This window comes from Mustela erminea, chromosome 20 (assembly GCF_009829155.1).
Source record: "Mustela erminea isolate mMusErm1 chromosome 20, mMusErm1.Pri, whole genome shotgun sequence".
NCBI classification, from domain to species: Eukaryota; Metazoa; Chordata; class Mammalia; order Carnivora; family Mustelidae; genus Mustela; species Mustela erminea.
In genome coordinates this window covers 3,571,940-3,587,482 of record NC_045633.1, presented here as the reverse complement: position 1 = coordinate 3,587,482, position 15,543 = coordinate 3,571,940, and the positions used below count along the sequence as shown (strand labels likewise).

Sequence of the window (15,543 nt, the reverse complement as noted above, 5' to 3'; positions counted from 1 at the left end):
CCTGTGTGCCTTTGTTTCTCATTGCCTCTGCTTAGACAAAGCCATGGGATGTCCTGACCCGCCTAAAAACCCTGGGAGTGTGGGCAGGGTCATCCTAATCAATCAGCCGCATTGAGAATGGAGAAGTTGTTTCCCAAAGGAGATTTCTGTGCTATTAGTAGAAGGAGGAAGGTTGGAATGGGGGGGCGGGGGGGGGGGACCAAGTCTGTGTGACTGGAGAACTCTGGTCGTGTTGGATGCTTGAGTTGTTTTTCCGTTTTCTCTGCAGGCTGACTTCATTGCCTTAGTCTCCATGCTTCCATAGCATGTGAGAGTAAACTTCCTTTTCAATCACATTTTGGCAGACCTTTGCACTTCTGCCTCGCAGCTGGGCTCTGAGACACCCGCCCCCAACAAGGGAACTCCTGTTGGAGTTGTCCCACCGTATGATTTCCTGCTGGGTAATCCAGTCGGGATTCGTAAAGGTTTATTGAACGCAAAGGTGATATCTAAGATCAACGCTTAATTTGATTGCCGAAGTCCTCACGATGAAACTCTAAAACTGTGCCCGAGCATCCCTGGGGTTGCACTGTGCCCTGGCCAGCTGCTACCATGCCTCGCCCTATTCAGTGATTACCCTGGGTTGAACCACCGGTGTCCCCCCCAAATTCATGTGCATGCGGAACAGGTGAATGTCACCTTCTTTGGAAACAGATGTAGTAAGTTCCGTCAGGGTCCTCCTGGGTTAGGGTGGGCCCTAATTCAGTGACTGGTGTCCTCAGAAGAAGAGATGCAGAGACCCGAAGAGATGCACCCAGGCGTGGGAGGCCACATGCAGACTGCGGCAGAAGCTGGAATCACGCAGCTATAAACCAAGGAGCCCGCAGCATGACCAGCAGCCACCAGAGACCGGGAAACTGCCAGGAAGCGTTCTTCCCTAGAGCTTTTGGAGGGGGAACTGCCCTGCTTTCCCCTCTCTAGCGGTGAGAACCAGAGAGAATACGATTCTGTTGTTTCCATCCACTCTGTGGGGGGACTGTGTTAGGGCAGTCCCCAAAATCGAGGACCGTGGCGATTCTTACTCTAGGGAGTAGTTCCTTGTGTCGCTCTGCAGTTTATCCTGGTTCAGTAACTTGTTTCTCCAGCAGATGCTAATTAAATATTTACTCCGAGCCAGGCGCCAGAGAGGAGGAGGACCCAGGCCGTGCTGGCCAGCGGGCAGCCCATCCCTTTCCCGTATTCTCTAGTAAGTCCTCACCCAAGGATGGCTCCCTAGGGCGCCTTGCAGCTTGGTCAACATGCCGAATCTGGAGTCAGCCAGCCAGATCATAGCCTTGATTCACCCACTCACCAGATGGGTGACTTTGGGCAGAGTGCCCTTTGACCTCTGTCAGTCTCCAGGTCTCATTCCCAGTTCTGGGGAACTGGCAGTGGAGTTGTGATTGGGGCTGATTGAGGTGTTAGGTGCAACGTGTTCAACCCATTGCCAGGCCCACATCTGGCTGCTGTTTTTATGGTTTCTTAAGAATTTGGAAAGAGCAGTCCTGTAGTGTACCCTGACCTCCAGTCGTTTTTTGTCACGTTAATTTGATCTCAACCCGTGTATTTGGAAGTCTCTGTCCCTTCCTTGATTGCATTTATTCAGTGATGCTCATGAGTGCTTATATGTATTAGAACTACACCCAGACCTCTAACAGAAACTTCACCTCCCTTGCTCAAAAAGCTCTACTTCAAGTAATACAACCACAGATGATCCGAATGTTCTACTGTAGACGGTTATTGAGCTTGTAGGTAATGAAAACCTGCCAGGTGCATTCACACCTGCTTCCCCATTAAGGGCTTGTCCAGATGGTGGCTGGACCCCCAGGGCAGGACCTCTTGTTTATCTCTGTTACATTTCATGTTGTGTGATTCAGCCTTCCATACCAGCTGGTGGAAGTCTTCTGGGATGCCGATTCCATTATGTAGCATATTGCCTATAAGATAAAGTCCCAACTTTGTAGCACACACAGATTCCGATCAGCCTTTATTCGAGCCCTTGATAGAAACGTTGAATATTGGGCCAGAGGCCGAGCTGGCCCTCCCCCCGGCTGTTGTGTTGAAGACACTCTTCTGGCCGCGTTTTAGGGCCTCGGGTGGCAGGCTTTGGAAAGGGCTGCCAGGATTCTCTGTCCTTCCTGCTTTGGTTAGGATCCGCTCCCAGTGCTTTTCTCTTCCAGCTCTTCCTTGCTCTCAGAAACGCCCCAGGCCACTGCAGGAGGATATGTGGGTGCCACTGTCTCCAGCGGCTTAGCCGAGATCCCTGGTGTTAACTCCAGACACGGCTGCATTTATCAGACCTTCAGGGGTCCGTTTAATTCTGGAGGATTCCAGAGCTACTTACAGGTTTAACTTACAGTGTTCCCTCAGATGAGTGATGAATCCCCAGTTTGGGAGGCCACTAGACAATACTGCTTAAAGCCATAACTGCTCACCTTTCTCAAGCACTTAGCGTTTTGGGGGGCAGGCACAGTGCCCTGGGTCACTTGATCTTTCCCACAAATTTGTGGGGTGGACACCATACTGGATGAGGAAGCAGCCTTAGAAAGGTTAGGAAAGTTGTCTGATAGGGCCAGGGAACGAATCGATAATGGGTAATACAGTCAAACTCAGGCCTGACTTCTCTGAGACCCCAGGCCACCCCACACCACCCCTTTCCTGTGTATCACTCAGCAGGATGTTGACGTGATTTTTCCATTAAAGAAATGAATTTACATAACGGTTAATTCCTTCCTGAGACTCTCAGATCCACTGGGTCGGGGACCGTGTCTGCTTGGCTTCCCCGCAGCCTAGCACGGTGCCTGGCACGTGGCTAACACGTAATAAATATTTGTTTAAGGAACGAACGGCTCCCTGCACATGTGCTTGAAACCACTTCTATGGAGTATAAGGTGAACTGGATGGATGGTGTTCATACGGTGACGTGCGACCGTCTCGGCACAGCGGAGTCCCAAATGGGAGTAAATACTCTCCTCCCAGAGCACGGAGAATTAATTAAGGTTTGTGACACCCTTTAAAATTCCTTACAATATATAGCTGCTTTCATCTGGCTAAGTGCAAGGAGGCATTATGGGGCCATTACTGGGCCCGATGCTAATGGGCATTTGTCAACCTCCTCCCCGTCTGCGTTAGACCCGTGCATCCCCCAGTAATTGCTAAATAAGTCACGGAGCACTTGGGTTGCTAAATTAATAGATGAAATAATAGAACGGAAATAGGAACAGGCACGTGGGATGAATAGAGACATCCCAACAAGGAGGTTTGCCCTGCTCGTATGTCTCTTAAATAAAGAGTACGCCTCCAGTTAGGATTGCGAGAACGGATTTTTATAGACTTTGGGACAGTTCAGTGGGTTTGTGGGAGGACGGGGTGGCTGTATCCTGCCTCTCATCCTGCCTGAAGTCCTACGGGAAGAGGGAAGCGAGTCTTCTCACGCCGTGATTCAACCATAGACGGCTCACCCGTCAGGGAGGTAAGTGAGAAGAACCAGCTGGTGTTTTGAGCAGGAGCAAAAGAGTGAACGGTTAAGGCTTTCCTACAGTGACTCAAGTGCAAGCAGGACATTAGGAGGGGCTGCTCGAGAGGAAAAGATACACAAGCCGGAACAGGTGAAGCCAGGACACAGGGGCCTGGACCCTGTGCCTTCCCAGGAAAGCCCCTTATAGAGGAACCTGTCTAACCTGTTCCATTTAGGGACCAAGACATTCAGCTTTGTTGTGGGTGTTTTCACCTCCACATTTTGAAGAAAGGAACACAACGAAAACTTAACCCTTTGGAGTTTTGAAGGGAAACATTTTAAAAAAGGGAAAAATGAACAGAGAAGTCCCCAAGGATGTAGAACTCCTAAAAATACTCCTCAGATGGACCTGAGATTTGTCAGTGTGTATTAGATAAAATTCAGATTAGATTATCATTAGACAAATTATTAAAAAAAAATTCTTAGGTGTCAGAGACTGGCAGTAAAGATCACCTGGAGAGGTGGGTAGATACTCGAAAGGAAATTGAATTTCAGGGGATGGGCTGGGTCCAGGTGATGTGGTGACTCGGGAGAAATGCATGGTGGGATCTTGTTGGGGTCTGTGATCGGGGTTCGTTGTTGCCCAGAAGGACTTCATATGGTAACGGCAGCTTCGTTGGGAGATGTCCCCGTATCTCTCCTCTGTTGGGTGGTCACCTGACTTTCTAGGCCATCATCCAAGGTTGATGATGGGATGGCCAGGGTATGAGGACATGAAGCAGACAGCACTGGTCCCTGGGGGGTGGGGGAGGGGCCGGGGGCAGCAGAGAAGTCAGGGCCAGTTGGGGTGAGACCCGTGGGAGTGTCCGTGGAAGTTCTATCTCTTCTCATACATGAGATTTTGGAGAAAGCTCTCCTTTCTCTTGTCTGGTTTTCTCAGCTACAAAACCAGGGCTAAGATAGCATGTATTGAAGAATTTTTTTAGGTGAAAGTATTTGATTTTATGTGTTAACAATTCATCTCAATACCTGGAACACTGTCAGTGTTAGTGATGATAGCTAGTATTCTAATTGTCATGGTTAAAAATGGCAATATAATCACGATAGGAATTACAGCCTGATGGAGGACTTGGGGTGCGACCCCGTGAAAGGCTGGAGCCCGTTTAGATGGCATCCGGTGGTAAGGATGGGGCAAAGCAACTCTTTGGCTCCTTGGGTATCTGGGATCAGATTTCGACCAACTCCTTAATTTTATCATCAGTAGGCACTGTTACCATTTATCATAATGCACAGCAAAGAATCTCGCCTTGCTCAAGACCTCTGGTATGTGTCCTTGGCTACTGGCAGGCGACCCAGGGTTGTCCCTGATAGGACTGTCTTTGTTTGGGACCGTGGCTCACACTGGCTGGTCTAACAGTGTATGACTTACAGTGGGGGGTGGCCCCACATTTCGGTGAGGGTGAGCCATGCCAGGAAGATGTACGATGAGATTTGGGGTGGGGACTTAGGGTCACAGCGGAGGGGTGAAGACTGGAGACAGAGATGAGTTACGTGAGCAGTGACTCATGCGGCACAGGAGAGCGCCAACAGAAACTCCGACCTTGAGGCTCCGGGAGCAGCCTTAGTTTGCCACAGTCCGCATGCGTTGCTGCACGTGGATGTGAGGGAAGGAAGGCGACCTTCCTCCATGGAGAGAAGACTGTGGAAGCCCCCCTTTCTCCTCCTCTTGGCCTCTGCCCTGTGTCTTTCTTCCTGTGGCTGATCTTAGCCTATAACCTTTCCCTGTAACCTTGAGCACCACAACTTAACAGTGACTGAGTTTTTCTAGTGAGTTATCAAACCTTGGGATGGCTTTGGGAAACCACCCTCCCAAACTTGGACTTGGTGTCAGGAGTGAGGGCAGCCGCCGGAGCTGGGCCTTCTCACTTGGCTGGTGGACATCGATTAAGCCCTCACTCTCAGGAAACTTAAATTCTCCCATAATCCCACCTCGTAGATAGTCACTGTCTTATTTTGATTAACCTTTTCTAAATATGAACATTTGCACACCTCTGCTGTGCTGACCGGTGTTGGCTATTTAAAGTTATTCGCACTGTTCATTATTACAATTAATTGTGAGATGAACATCCTTGTAGTCAAACCTCCACACGTCTACAGGCTTGATCATTTCCTTGGGATACATTCCTGGAAGTCTGATTGTTGAGGTTCTGGTCCAAGGGGTGGGACTTCGGCGGCTGCATGTAGGCTGGAACAGCATGGGTCCCTGGAGCAGTAGAATCTTGGAGGGGAAACCAAGAACTCAGATGTGAGTGAAATCAGTGACCACGGTTTTGCGCATATCAACCACAAGTCACACTGACTGTGTGGTTCATTTTACTGTGAGCGGACAGGGCCTTCAGAGTTGTAGGGCTCTGAGTCTTCTCTGTAGGCGCAGCCTCGATGGAAAGTTCTTTCTGAGCAGAGTTAGCCAGGTAATCTTCTGCTTCTGACTATTTCACTCTTGGTATCTTCAGAGGGTTTTGCTCTTGGAAGTGCTACTGAGCCCCCTTGGGGAAACTGAGGCAGTTGGCCTCTGTCCCTCTCTCATGCTGATCTGAATGGATAAACAGAGTCACTGTAAATTTAGTCCAGGGACTAGTTAGTGGCTTGAGTCCCCCTGCTGCAGAGCTCAGAGAGAGCTTAGGACTAATACACGGTCTCTGAACTAAATACACCCTTGAAGGCTTTCCTCCATTCCTACCCCCGAACCCCAGAGCAAGTGAGTTGTTAGTCCTCCTGTGAATTTCTGGAAGGTGGAGTCTGGAAAACAAAAGGAAGGTGCCTGGGAGACCCAGGCAAGTGCCCCTTGCCTGGCTCTACCCTGCAGGAGATTTTGTTGCTGAAATTTCATTTCAGTTCCAGGAGAGAGGAGGCAAGACAGAGTGAGCGAGCAGAGGACTGTGCTAGCTTCCTGTCAAGCAGTTTCTGGCTGCTTCTCCTCTAGACCATTAGTTTATTGATGGTGGGCTGTCTTTCCAGCAAATCTCTTTTGATTGCAAGTGTCTAACCAAGGTGTGTTACAGTGTCCTTCTGGCTCCGGGGAGAGCTCAAGCCGGTTCCTTTCATTCCCATGGGGGTATCCATGCTGAGACTGATTCATCTAGATTTTTAGAGCACTGTTCCATCTTGAGGGCTTATGACTACTCCAAGCCATCGTAAAGGGGTTGTCCACGTGGGGTGATTCAGATGGTGCCGAGCGAAGTCTTGCAGAACAGACAGGTTGTTTTTTATCAAGCCATGTGCGGGAGACAGGTTGGCTGCCATCCTGACCACGTGCCCAGGAGGAGAGCAGTCTCACGGTAGGGGTGTCGTGCCCCCCTGAACGGTGACGTCTGCCTCTGCCCACAAAACATCTCAGAACTTTTTTGACTCAGGAACTCAAGCCGATTTCCCTCCTCAAGGACACTGTCCTACCGATCTGACCCCCAGGAGGATGCTGGAGAAATCTCGAATCCTGTTCACTTTCCCTACTTGGGAAATGAGAAGAGGTTGCCCTATACCCTCAACTGTCTAATTTAACTCTTCACTTTTCCACTGGACTGGGCTTCAGTGGGCTTCACTGGGCCCTTGACTAGACGCTAACCCTCATGTTTACTCTGCTACTGCTCCCCAGTCTGTGCGATTTTCTCTTTTTCTTTCTTTTTCTCTTTTTTGGGTGGCAGACCAGAAAACCTCACTCTCACAGATCAGTGAACATACTCTTCTCTGCCGATTGTTTAGCCTGGGATTTTGGTCTTTTGAAACTCAAAGGATACAGGCTCTTGAAACTCAGATAGGCTTTTTTGCTCAAGATACAGTTCTTGCCTTGAGTTTCAAAGGCCTGTTTTGAACCTCAAAAGCCAAGCAGTGACTCTCTCTTTGGATCCCTGCTAGAAAAATCTCTTCAATGAAGACAGTGGGCAACGAATTCTCTAATCATTGAAGGGGTAGCAGGAAACACCTGGAACCAAAAAGTAGAAAGAAAGCAAGAGAGAAAGAGAGGAAAAAGGAAAGAGAGAGAGAGAAAGAAAGAAAGAAAAAGAGAAAGGGAGAAAGAGAAAAAAAATCTATCATCTTCTGTTTCCAAAGGATCAATCCCAAATTCATTCAAACAAGAAGGGACTCAGAATTCAAATTCAGGTTAGCTGTTGCATGGGACTAGGCATCCTTCAGGTCTGTGAACCCCGGTGTCTTCTGGAGTGTGTCCAAGGAACGCAATAGAATTAGAGTGATGAGTAACCATTGTTGGGTGTTGAACCGGGAAGTCAGTCGAGTGGTTTAGACACACCATGGTTGCTCACAGCAATCCTATCAAATAGGGGTTACCCTTCTTGTTACCATTTTACAGGTAGGAAACCCGAGACTCAGAGATTGGTCCCGTGGTTAGCAACGGAAATAGCAGTTGTATCTGATTCAGAGTCCTACCTCTAAGCCTTGTGAAGAGAAGCTGAGGGAATGCAGAGAGGCTGGGTCCCCGAGGAACGGAAGAAAGGGAGCGGCAGCCCCACCGCACGGTGTTGTAGACGGTGTTGTAGACGGTGTTGTAGACGGTGTTGTACGCGTCTTCCTCCGGTAGAGCACCCTTCCCTCAGAGCCACGTTGCAGATCAGAATATTACAGAGATCATCACCCATCATGCGTACTAACCCGCCACCCCCAACACGTCAGATATGTTTTGATGAATCCTTTTTTATTTATTTTTTAATGTTTACTTAGATAAGTAATCTCCACACCCAGTGTGGGGCTTGAACTCACCACCCCGAGATCCAGGGTCACATACTTTTCCAACAGAGCCAGCCAGGCACCCCCCTGTTTTATTTTTCAGATAGCCGCACCTCCTCTGGAATTACCTTTTCATTTAGTAATGTTTGTACTCTGTCTCCTCTTTCTAGAATCTCTGGCGAATAGGCTTCTGAGGTGAACTACTTTGCTGTTCTGACTTCTCGTTTGTCCTGCTCGCTTCGGCGGCGCCTACCCTGACTTCTCATTTGTCCCCGCCGTTAACACAGGGCCTGGCTCATAAAAGCTTCCTTGATAAATACATTGGAAGGAATTGGGTTGAGTGACAGCAAGCAGTTGGGAAGGTGAGGACAGGACGGGAAAGGCCCCATCTTGGGGATGACTCTGGAAGACAAGCTTCCCCGTTCATTGCTTTTCAGCCTTGACGTCAAAAGCGGCCTCCCCTCGAGGGGTCTGGCTGGTTTGCTTTGGGGCTGCCTCTTTAAGTGAGGTTCAGAAAAGGCCTTTAATCTCTACCTACATTTGTTTATCAAAGACAGGAGACCCTTTGTCCTCAGTCACAGCTGGGATTCTACAAGAAGGGAACTTCCTCTGCCCTGTACTTCAGAGAAGCCATATGGAGCCAAAACAGTGGTTTTCCCTGACTCTGAAATAATCCAGGGATTTGAAAATTCCATGGTGACACCCCAGGAGCAGGGGAACAGGGCAAATTCAAATGGTTGCCTGGTTTCTGAAGCCCTTTATGAGGCTGGGAAGACTGGCTTTGGCCCGTTTTCTCAGGGTTTGCTTCTTCTAAGCATTTGGGGACCACACTGCTTTGGACTGTGGCCACCAGAGACTTCACGGGGACCAAGGAAGGCAGGCACCGTAAAGGTAGCTACTCCAGCCAATTCTAGTTTCTTCTATGCTCAGCTCATTTGAGTATCACACAGATTTTTGTCATGTGCAGGCAGTGCCTGTGGTTAATACATTTAATTATATGTATTTAATTGTAACATAATTATAATTATATATCACCCGTATATGTGTGTATATGCATATAATTCATCCCTTTATTTATTTAAATTTACATGAAAACTGGACCGCTTAATATCAATGGGAAAAAAAAAGATAACACCGACCTTAAGTAGAAGTGAATTATAAACATAATACCATGAGAAAACAACAGTATTATTTCTTTGCCTTTACAATGAGAGATTAGCAGGGGGCGCCTGGGCGGTACCGTCAGTTGGGCTTCTGACTTGGTTTCGGCTCAGGTCCGGATCTCGGGGTTGGGGGATCGAGTCCCGCACGTCCTGCTCAGTGGGGCATCTGCTTGATTTTCTCTCGCCCTCTCCCTCTGCCCCTACCGCCCGTGCTCTCTCTTTCTCTTTCTCAAGTAAGTAAACAAATCTTTAAAGAAAATGAGAGATCAGGAGATGTTAGATGTTGAAGACCTATGAATAACCAAAATTAGACCTTTTTGTTGGGGGGGGAGGGGCTGGCACGTAAATCAGAAAGCCTGAGAGGAAACTGAGAAAAAGCATCTCTCCTCCTGTGTGTTTTCATGTTATCTACTGCCGTGGTTAACACATCTCCTGAAGAGGACGAAAGAACGCCTGAGCCCATGAGTGGGCTTGTCGGGGACCCTGGGACCCACTGCATCACCCAGACCTCCAGGCCCATCTGAGATGTCCCGGGCGTTATCACTAGGCTCATCTTGCTCATCTTGAGAAGAAAGCTCAGTCTCCTGGGGCAATCCGCTCCCAAGCCCTCCTTCTTCAGGGTGAGAAAGTCCTAGAACATGGGAGTTTGGACGGGGTGAGAAGAGGCAAGTCCTTAGGAGCCCCTAGGAACACCCACCATTTCCGGTGGATGGAACTGCATTTAGAAAGGCAGAAGGAAAGAGACAGCAAGGCCTGTTTTGGAAAAACAGCGAGAGGTTAATTCAGCGTTGCTGGATCCACATAAAATGGACGGTAGGGAGGTGAGGGCCGGACCGGAGAACAGTGGGGCCCGGAGAACAGTGGGGCAGGCGCCTTTGGCTTCCAGCTTTCCCACCAGCTGGGCGGCTCGCCGCTGTCCTTTGCACTGGTATTTATAGGGACGTCGTATTTGGGTGGCAGCGGCATTCCCTTCTGGAAGAAATCTATTTTTGCTGCATGAATGTATTGATAAGTTTTAGGGGTGGGCGGCAGGGGTGTTAGAGCTTCTAGGATTTTGTTTGCCTCTTGCGATCTGCAGGCTGAGGGGAGAGATGCATTTCTAAGGATCGCAGAAGAGGATTTGTGAAACGTTGGGTGGCCTTAAGGAAAAAAGGCTTTGGGGGGAGGAATTTACACAAGGGATGTAACAGGTGTTTTACGGGAAATTTGAAGACTGTTACAATGACTGTAGAAATACCTGTAGTTTGTTTAGAAGGCGCAGGGATAAATCGTAAGAGACCCATAACTCTAGGATACAAACTGAGGGTTGTTGGAGGGGAGGAGGGAGGGAAGATATGGGGTAACTGGGTGACGGCATTAAGGGGGGCAGGTGATGGGATGGGCACCGGGTGTTGTATGTAGCAGATGAGTCACTGATCTCTCCTTCTGAAGTTAATAATAACATTTGTATATTAATTAAATGAATTTAAATAAAATTAAAGAAGAAGGTGCAGGGACACCACAAGCCAGAGGTGGAGGGGAGGCTGCTGATTAGGGGTGCCTAACACTGAGTCCTGGGCAGGAGGGGTCTCTGGGAGTGGAATAAAGGAGAAATGCCTCCCATCAGCCTTGGCGACATCGAAAGGCCGAGCCCAGGTAGGTATTAGTAGCCAGGCACCCCTGGTGTGTGGTGGGTGCAGGCGAAGCAGGCTTCTGAACCCGGGAGCTGGGGGGCAGCCTTCCGGTGAAGTGGAGGCTGCAGGGCCGGAAGTCAGAACAGAAGGTCCAGAAGTGGAAGGGGTCGCGGCGGGGCTGCGGGCGGTCACCAGCACCTGCTTGTTTGCTTTGGGATGTTGTATCTGCTTTCCCAGAAGGCACGCGGAATCTTCACTAATAGGTCCGCATGGGCTACCTTATTTCTCCCGCACTTTGTGTCTTCATGCTTTGAAGGATTGTTGGATTTTACAGATTGGAGGTCTGTGGCTGCAAGTGTGTGTGGACACTGTTTTTTCCAATGGTGTCTGTTCAGTTTATGTCTCTGTGTCACGTTTTGGTAATATTTGGTATTTGCTAATGTTACGGACTTTTTCATTATTATATTTGTTGTGGTGGTCTGTGAATAGTAATTAAGAATTGCTAAAAGCTCAGATGATGCTTAGCAGCTTTTAGCAATAAAGGATTTTTTTTTTTTTTTTTTTGTAACTTTTATCTATTTAAGTAGTCTCTGCACCCAACATGGGGCTTGAACCCCTGGCCCGGAGATCAAGAATCACATGTTCCAACTTTGCCACACGCCACAGGAATGACTTTTTTTTTAATTTAAAAGAAAAAGTGTTTTTTTTTTTTTTTTTTTTAATTTTGGGACCCCTGGGATTTTATTGTGGTTTTTTTTTTGTTTGTTTGTTTTTTTAAAGATAACATTTTTTTTTTAAGTTTGGAAGTGGCCCCGCACTATCTCTGCGGCATGCCTGTGGGTTGTTAAGGCGTTGGAAAGTGGGATCCGATTGGGTGATTAATTGCTGAGTGTGGCCTTGACCTAGGCCCCACAGAGAGCTAGTACTGTCCAAGTAGGCCTGCCTCACCCAGCTACATTGGAATTGTCAGATCTTTGTCTTGGATGTAGTGACAAAAACCCAGCTCAAATTGGTTTAAAACCAAGAAAAATGGAACTTACTGGATCTTGGAACTGAGAAGTGCAGGCAATGGTCTTCAGATAATCTCATTCTAGGGCAGTAATCCAATCAGATTCTGGATGATCTTTATTCTTATCTGTGTCTTTCTCTGGGCTGATTCCATTCTCCCCTTATTATGATAAGATGGTTTCCAGAAGCTTCAGGCTTAATCCTGTCTTCCCAGCCACACCCGTAGAAAGGTGAATTCTTTTAACCAAACAGTTGCAGAAAATTCCAAGACTGAGTCTCATTGTCCCTGTCTGTTCTTTCTTGGGTGCTGTGCCCAAGGAGGTCGCCAAGGTCAGGCTGCCACACGGCCCTCATCCGGCAGGCTGAGTTCACATGCCTACCTCCCCTTAGAGCCGGAGGTAGGCTAAATTTCACTCAAATCCTATGAACTGAGAAGCAGAAGAGGAACTGTTTCCTGAGATACAGTGGGTGCTATTTTTTTTTTTTTCAAGATTTCATGTATTTATTTGAGAGAGCAAGAGAGAGAATGTGAGAGAGCATGGGCAGGGGAGAGAGGCGGATAAGAGAGTGAGGAGAAGACTCCTCCTTGAGCAGGGAGCCTGATGCCAGACTTGATCCCAGGACCCTAGGATGATGACCTGAGCCAGAGGCAGATGCTTAACTGACTGAGCCACCCAGGCGCCCCTAAAATGGGTGCTATTGATTGGAAAACAAGAGTGAGAGGATGCTGGGCAAGCAAAAATAAGAGCTATCCATTACGACCAAGAAAAGCCGCCAAGACGCTAGGGACCTAGAAGCTCAGGCCCATTTTCTGGGCTACCATGGCCCCAAATACCCACTCTTGATAACCAACCCCCTTCCCGAACCAGACCTTTGGCTTTCTTTTAAAGCTGCTGACTCCAGCTGATGGATGAGGGTCTCAGGGTTTCCGAGGCACTGGATTTCTGTTGACTGCTCTAACCTTGAGCTACAGGCTTTATTGTCAGTATTTAACACAAATCTGTTTTCCATCCTTGTCAGATCCCACTTCAATATGCGCCACAGGAGGAGAAGTCAAATGCTAAATTGATTTCTTTAATGGGGAGTGCTCTGCAGCAGATAGCAACCCTTCTGGAGATGCATTAGTCGGATTACAATTGAATCTTTTCTTACCCGCTTTTATGGACTTTCCTCTTTGCCAGAAGGATGGGACTCTGATACCATCATTTGCCTAACCTTTTTTTTTTTTAAAAGATTGATGGCTAAGAACATCAGGGCTTCCATCTCCAGCCTGTAGGTCAGAAGCTGGATCTTTTAGTCACCAGACTTTCCAGAGAAGATTGAAGTGGAGGAATTAGCATCTTGAGATTCCCGGGAAGAGGATTAGTGTCAAAATGCTTCTTAGCAACTTGGGTGCAGAAAGGGGCTGGCATTGTGTGAATGAAACACTTTCTCCAGGATCTGGGAGGTGGCATTCTTGCCTCTTGGTGCAATTTTAGGGATTGTTTATATTGGAGTTTGAGGTAATTTGGTGGCTTTTCTAGAATATAGTGAGAGTCTGCTTACTTTCATTTGGTAAGGATTCATTCCATTTCTGTATATGATAACAGTAGCATTGGTCATTTTTTGGAGGGGCCTTTGTTATGTTCTAGGCTATCTGCATCATCTCACCTGGTTCTTAAAACAACCCCATGAGTTGGGTCCTTTTACTACTGTGCTCATGAAGACATGGACACTCAGGAGCTTACATAGCTTGGCCCAAGTCACACAACTAGTATTATAATGCAGGTCTTTGACTCTAGAGGTTCTTGTTTTTGCAAATACTATATATTTCCACCCACAAGAAGGCATTGTATGCTCATCAAAGCCAGATTTGGTACCATCTTCTTGGAGAAGAACCCAGATTTACAGTATTACATTCTGGAATGTACAAAACCTGGAGGGATCAGGCAATACAAATCTTCTTAGCCACACCCACAGTACCAACCCACAAGAAAGGACCATCTTTATTTCTTAGATGTGTTGTTGACAAGGAGGTGTGTTTTCCAGGTGGAGGAAATCTGGACCCAAGGCTATTGTCTTCTTGGGAAATCTCTGCCCAAAAAAAACCCAGTGATTTTTTTCATTTTGGAATCTACAGTCTGTCTCGTCTTCACCCTTCCAAGATTGGGCCTTGAAGACTAGAGGACACTGGGGCAATTTAATACAACTGTATGAGCAAATATGGCTTGCTCTCTTACTCTCTCCGTAAGATGGAGCCCGTAATATTATTAATATTACACAGGGTAACTTAGGAGGGTAAAATCCAGTCATGTACATGAAGGAGTCAAGAGATGTCAGTTGCTACCATTTTGTTTTATTTTGCTGGGTGTCTGTTTTCCCGTCTTGGAAATGAAGAGGCTGGATTAGTTCCATTTCTGGACCGTGCATGAATCACCTGGAAATGGATAGGGCTGGCTGCAAGAGGAATGAACCAGGAAACTGAGATCTGTGGTCAAGCTCGAGAGGTCAGAAACAGCTTCACGAAGTGAGTGTAGGTTCCATCTAACCTATCACATTTGGAATCTTGAGGATCTGGCTACAGACAAGAAGTGGTCATTGAAGTTGGCTGTTGGCACTCAGGATGTCCAACTAGGGAGGCTGAGGTGACACATCATAGTAGCAGAGTATGATGAACCTGTCACTGAGTATTAGGGACTGAATCAGATGCTGGTCAGAGGCAGAGTTCTGTGGGCGGGCTGTGTACAAGGTTGCGGACAGCGGTGATGGGTAATACACCACGACAAAACCTAGGGGAATATAATGGCCATTTTATTAGGCTCATGCATTCTGTGGGTCAGGAACTCAGGAGGGCTTGCCTCTGCTCCGTGATATCTAGGGCCTCATTTGGAAGGACTCAAAAGCTGGGGTGATTCAGTGACCTGAAGCAGGAACCAGCTGGAAGCATCTCCACGCACAGTTCTGGTGGCGATGCTGGTTATAGCTGGACCTCAGCTGGCGTCAGTGTGGGGCATCTCCATGAGATCTCTGCACATGGGCGAGTTGGGGCATGGTGCTAGGGATGGACACTGAGTGTCCCATCAGAGCAAGATACATAACATCTTTTCTTTTTTTTTTTTTTTTGAGGTTTTATTTATCTTAAAGCAAGAGCATGAGTGGGGGGAGCAGCAAAGGGGGAGAGAATCTGAAGGAGACCCCACGCTCTGCATGCAACCCATGACCCTAGACTATGACCTGCATCAAAATCGAGTCAGACGCCTAAGCGACTGAGCCACCCGTACGCCCCACAGCATTTTTATCCTAGAGCCTTGGAGTCCCATAGTATCCCATGCTCTAGGTTCAGGGAGAGGGAGTATATGACTCACTCCTCAGTGAGAGGGATATCAGAGTGACACTGTAAGAAAAGTACGTGGGATGGGAAATACTGTTGCATCCATCTTTGGGAAACTGCGTCTACCGTAGATGTTTATAGTCTTAACTAATCTGTTGTAGGGTGAATGTTAATAGCATGAGCTCTGCAGCCACGCTGCCTGGCTTCATGCCCGACTCCAGCATTCACTAGCTG

The 15,543-nt window shown here is 47.8% G+C and overlaps 1 protein-coding gene across 2 annotated transcripts in view; it reads left to right on the top strand.

Moving 5' to 3' along the window:
* Positions 1–15,543, top strand: part of HS3ST4 (heparan sulfate-glucosamine 3-sulfotransferase 4) — a 388,226-nt gene that overhangs the window by 173,606 nt on the left and 199,077 nt on the right. Inside the window, exon 3 of one of the 2 annotated variants that reach the window (XM_032328420.1) lies at positions 2,858–3,017. The exons of the other annotated variant lie outside the window; for it this stretch is intronic. Within the exon in view, the coding sequence (XP_032184311.1) occupies positions 2,858–3,017 (160 nt within the window). The remainder of the gene's footprint in view (positions 1–2,857; positions 3,018–15,543) is intronic. 2 annotated transcript variants of the gene reach the window in all.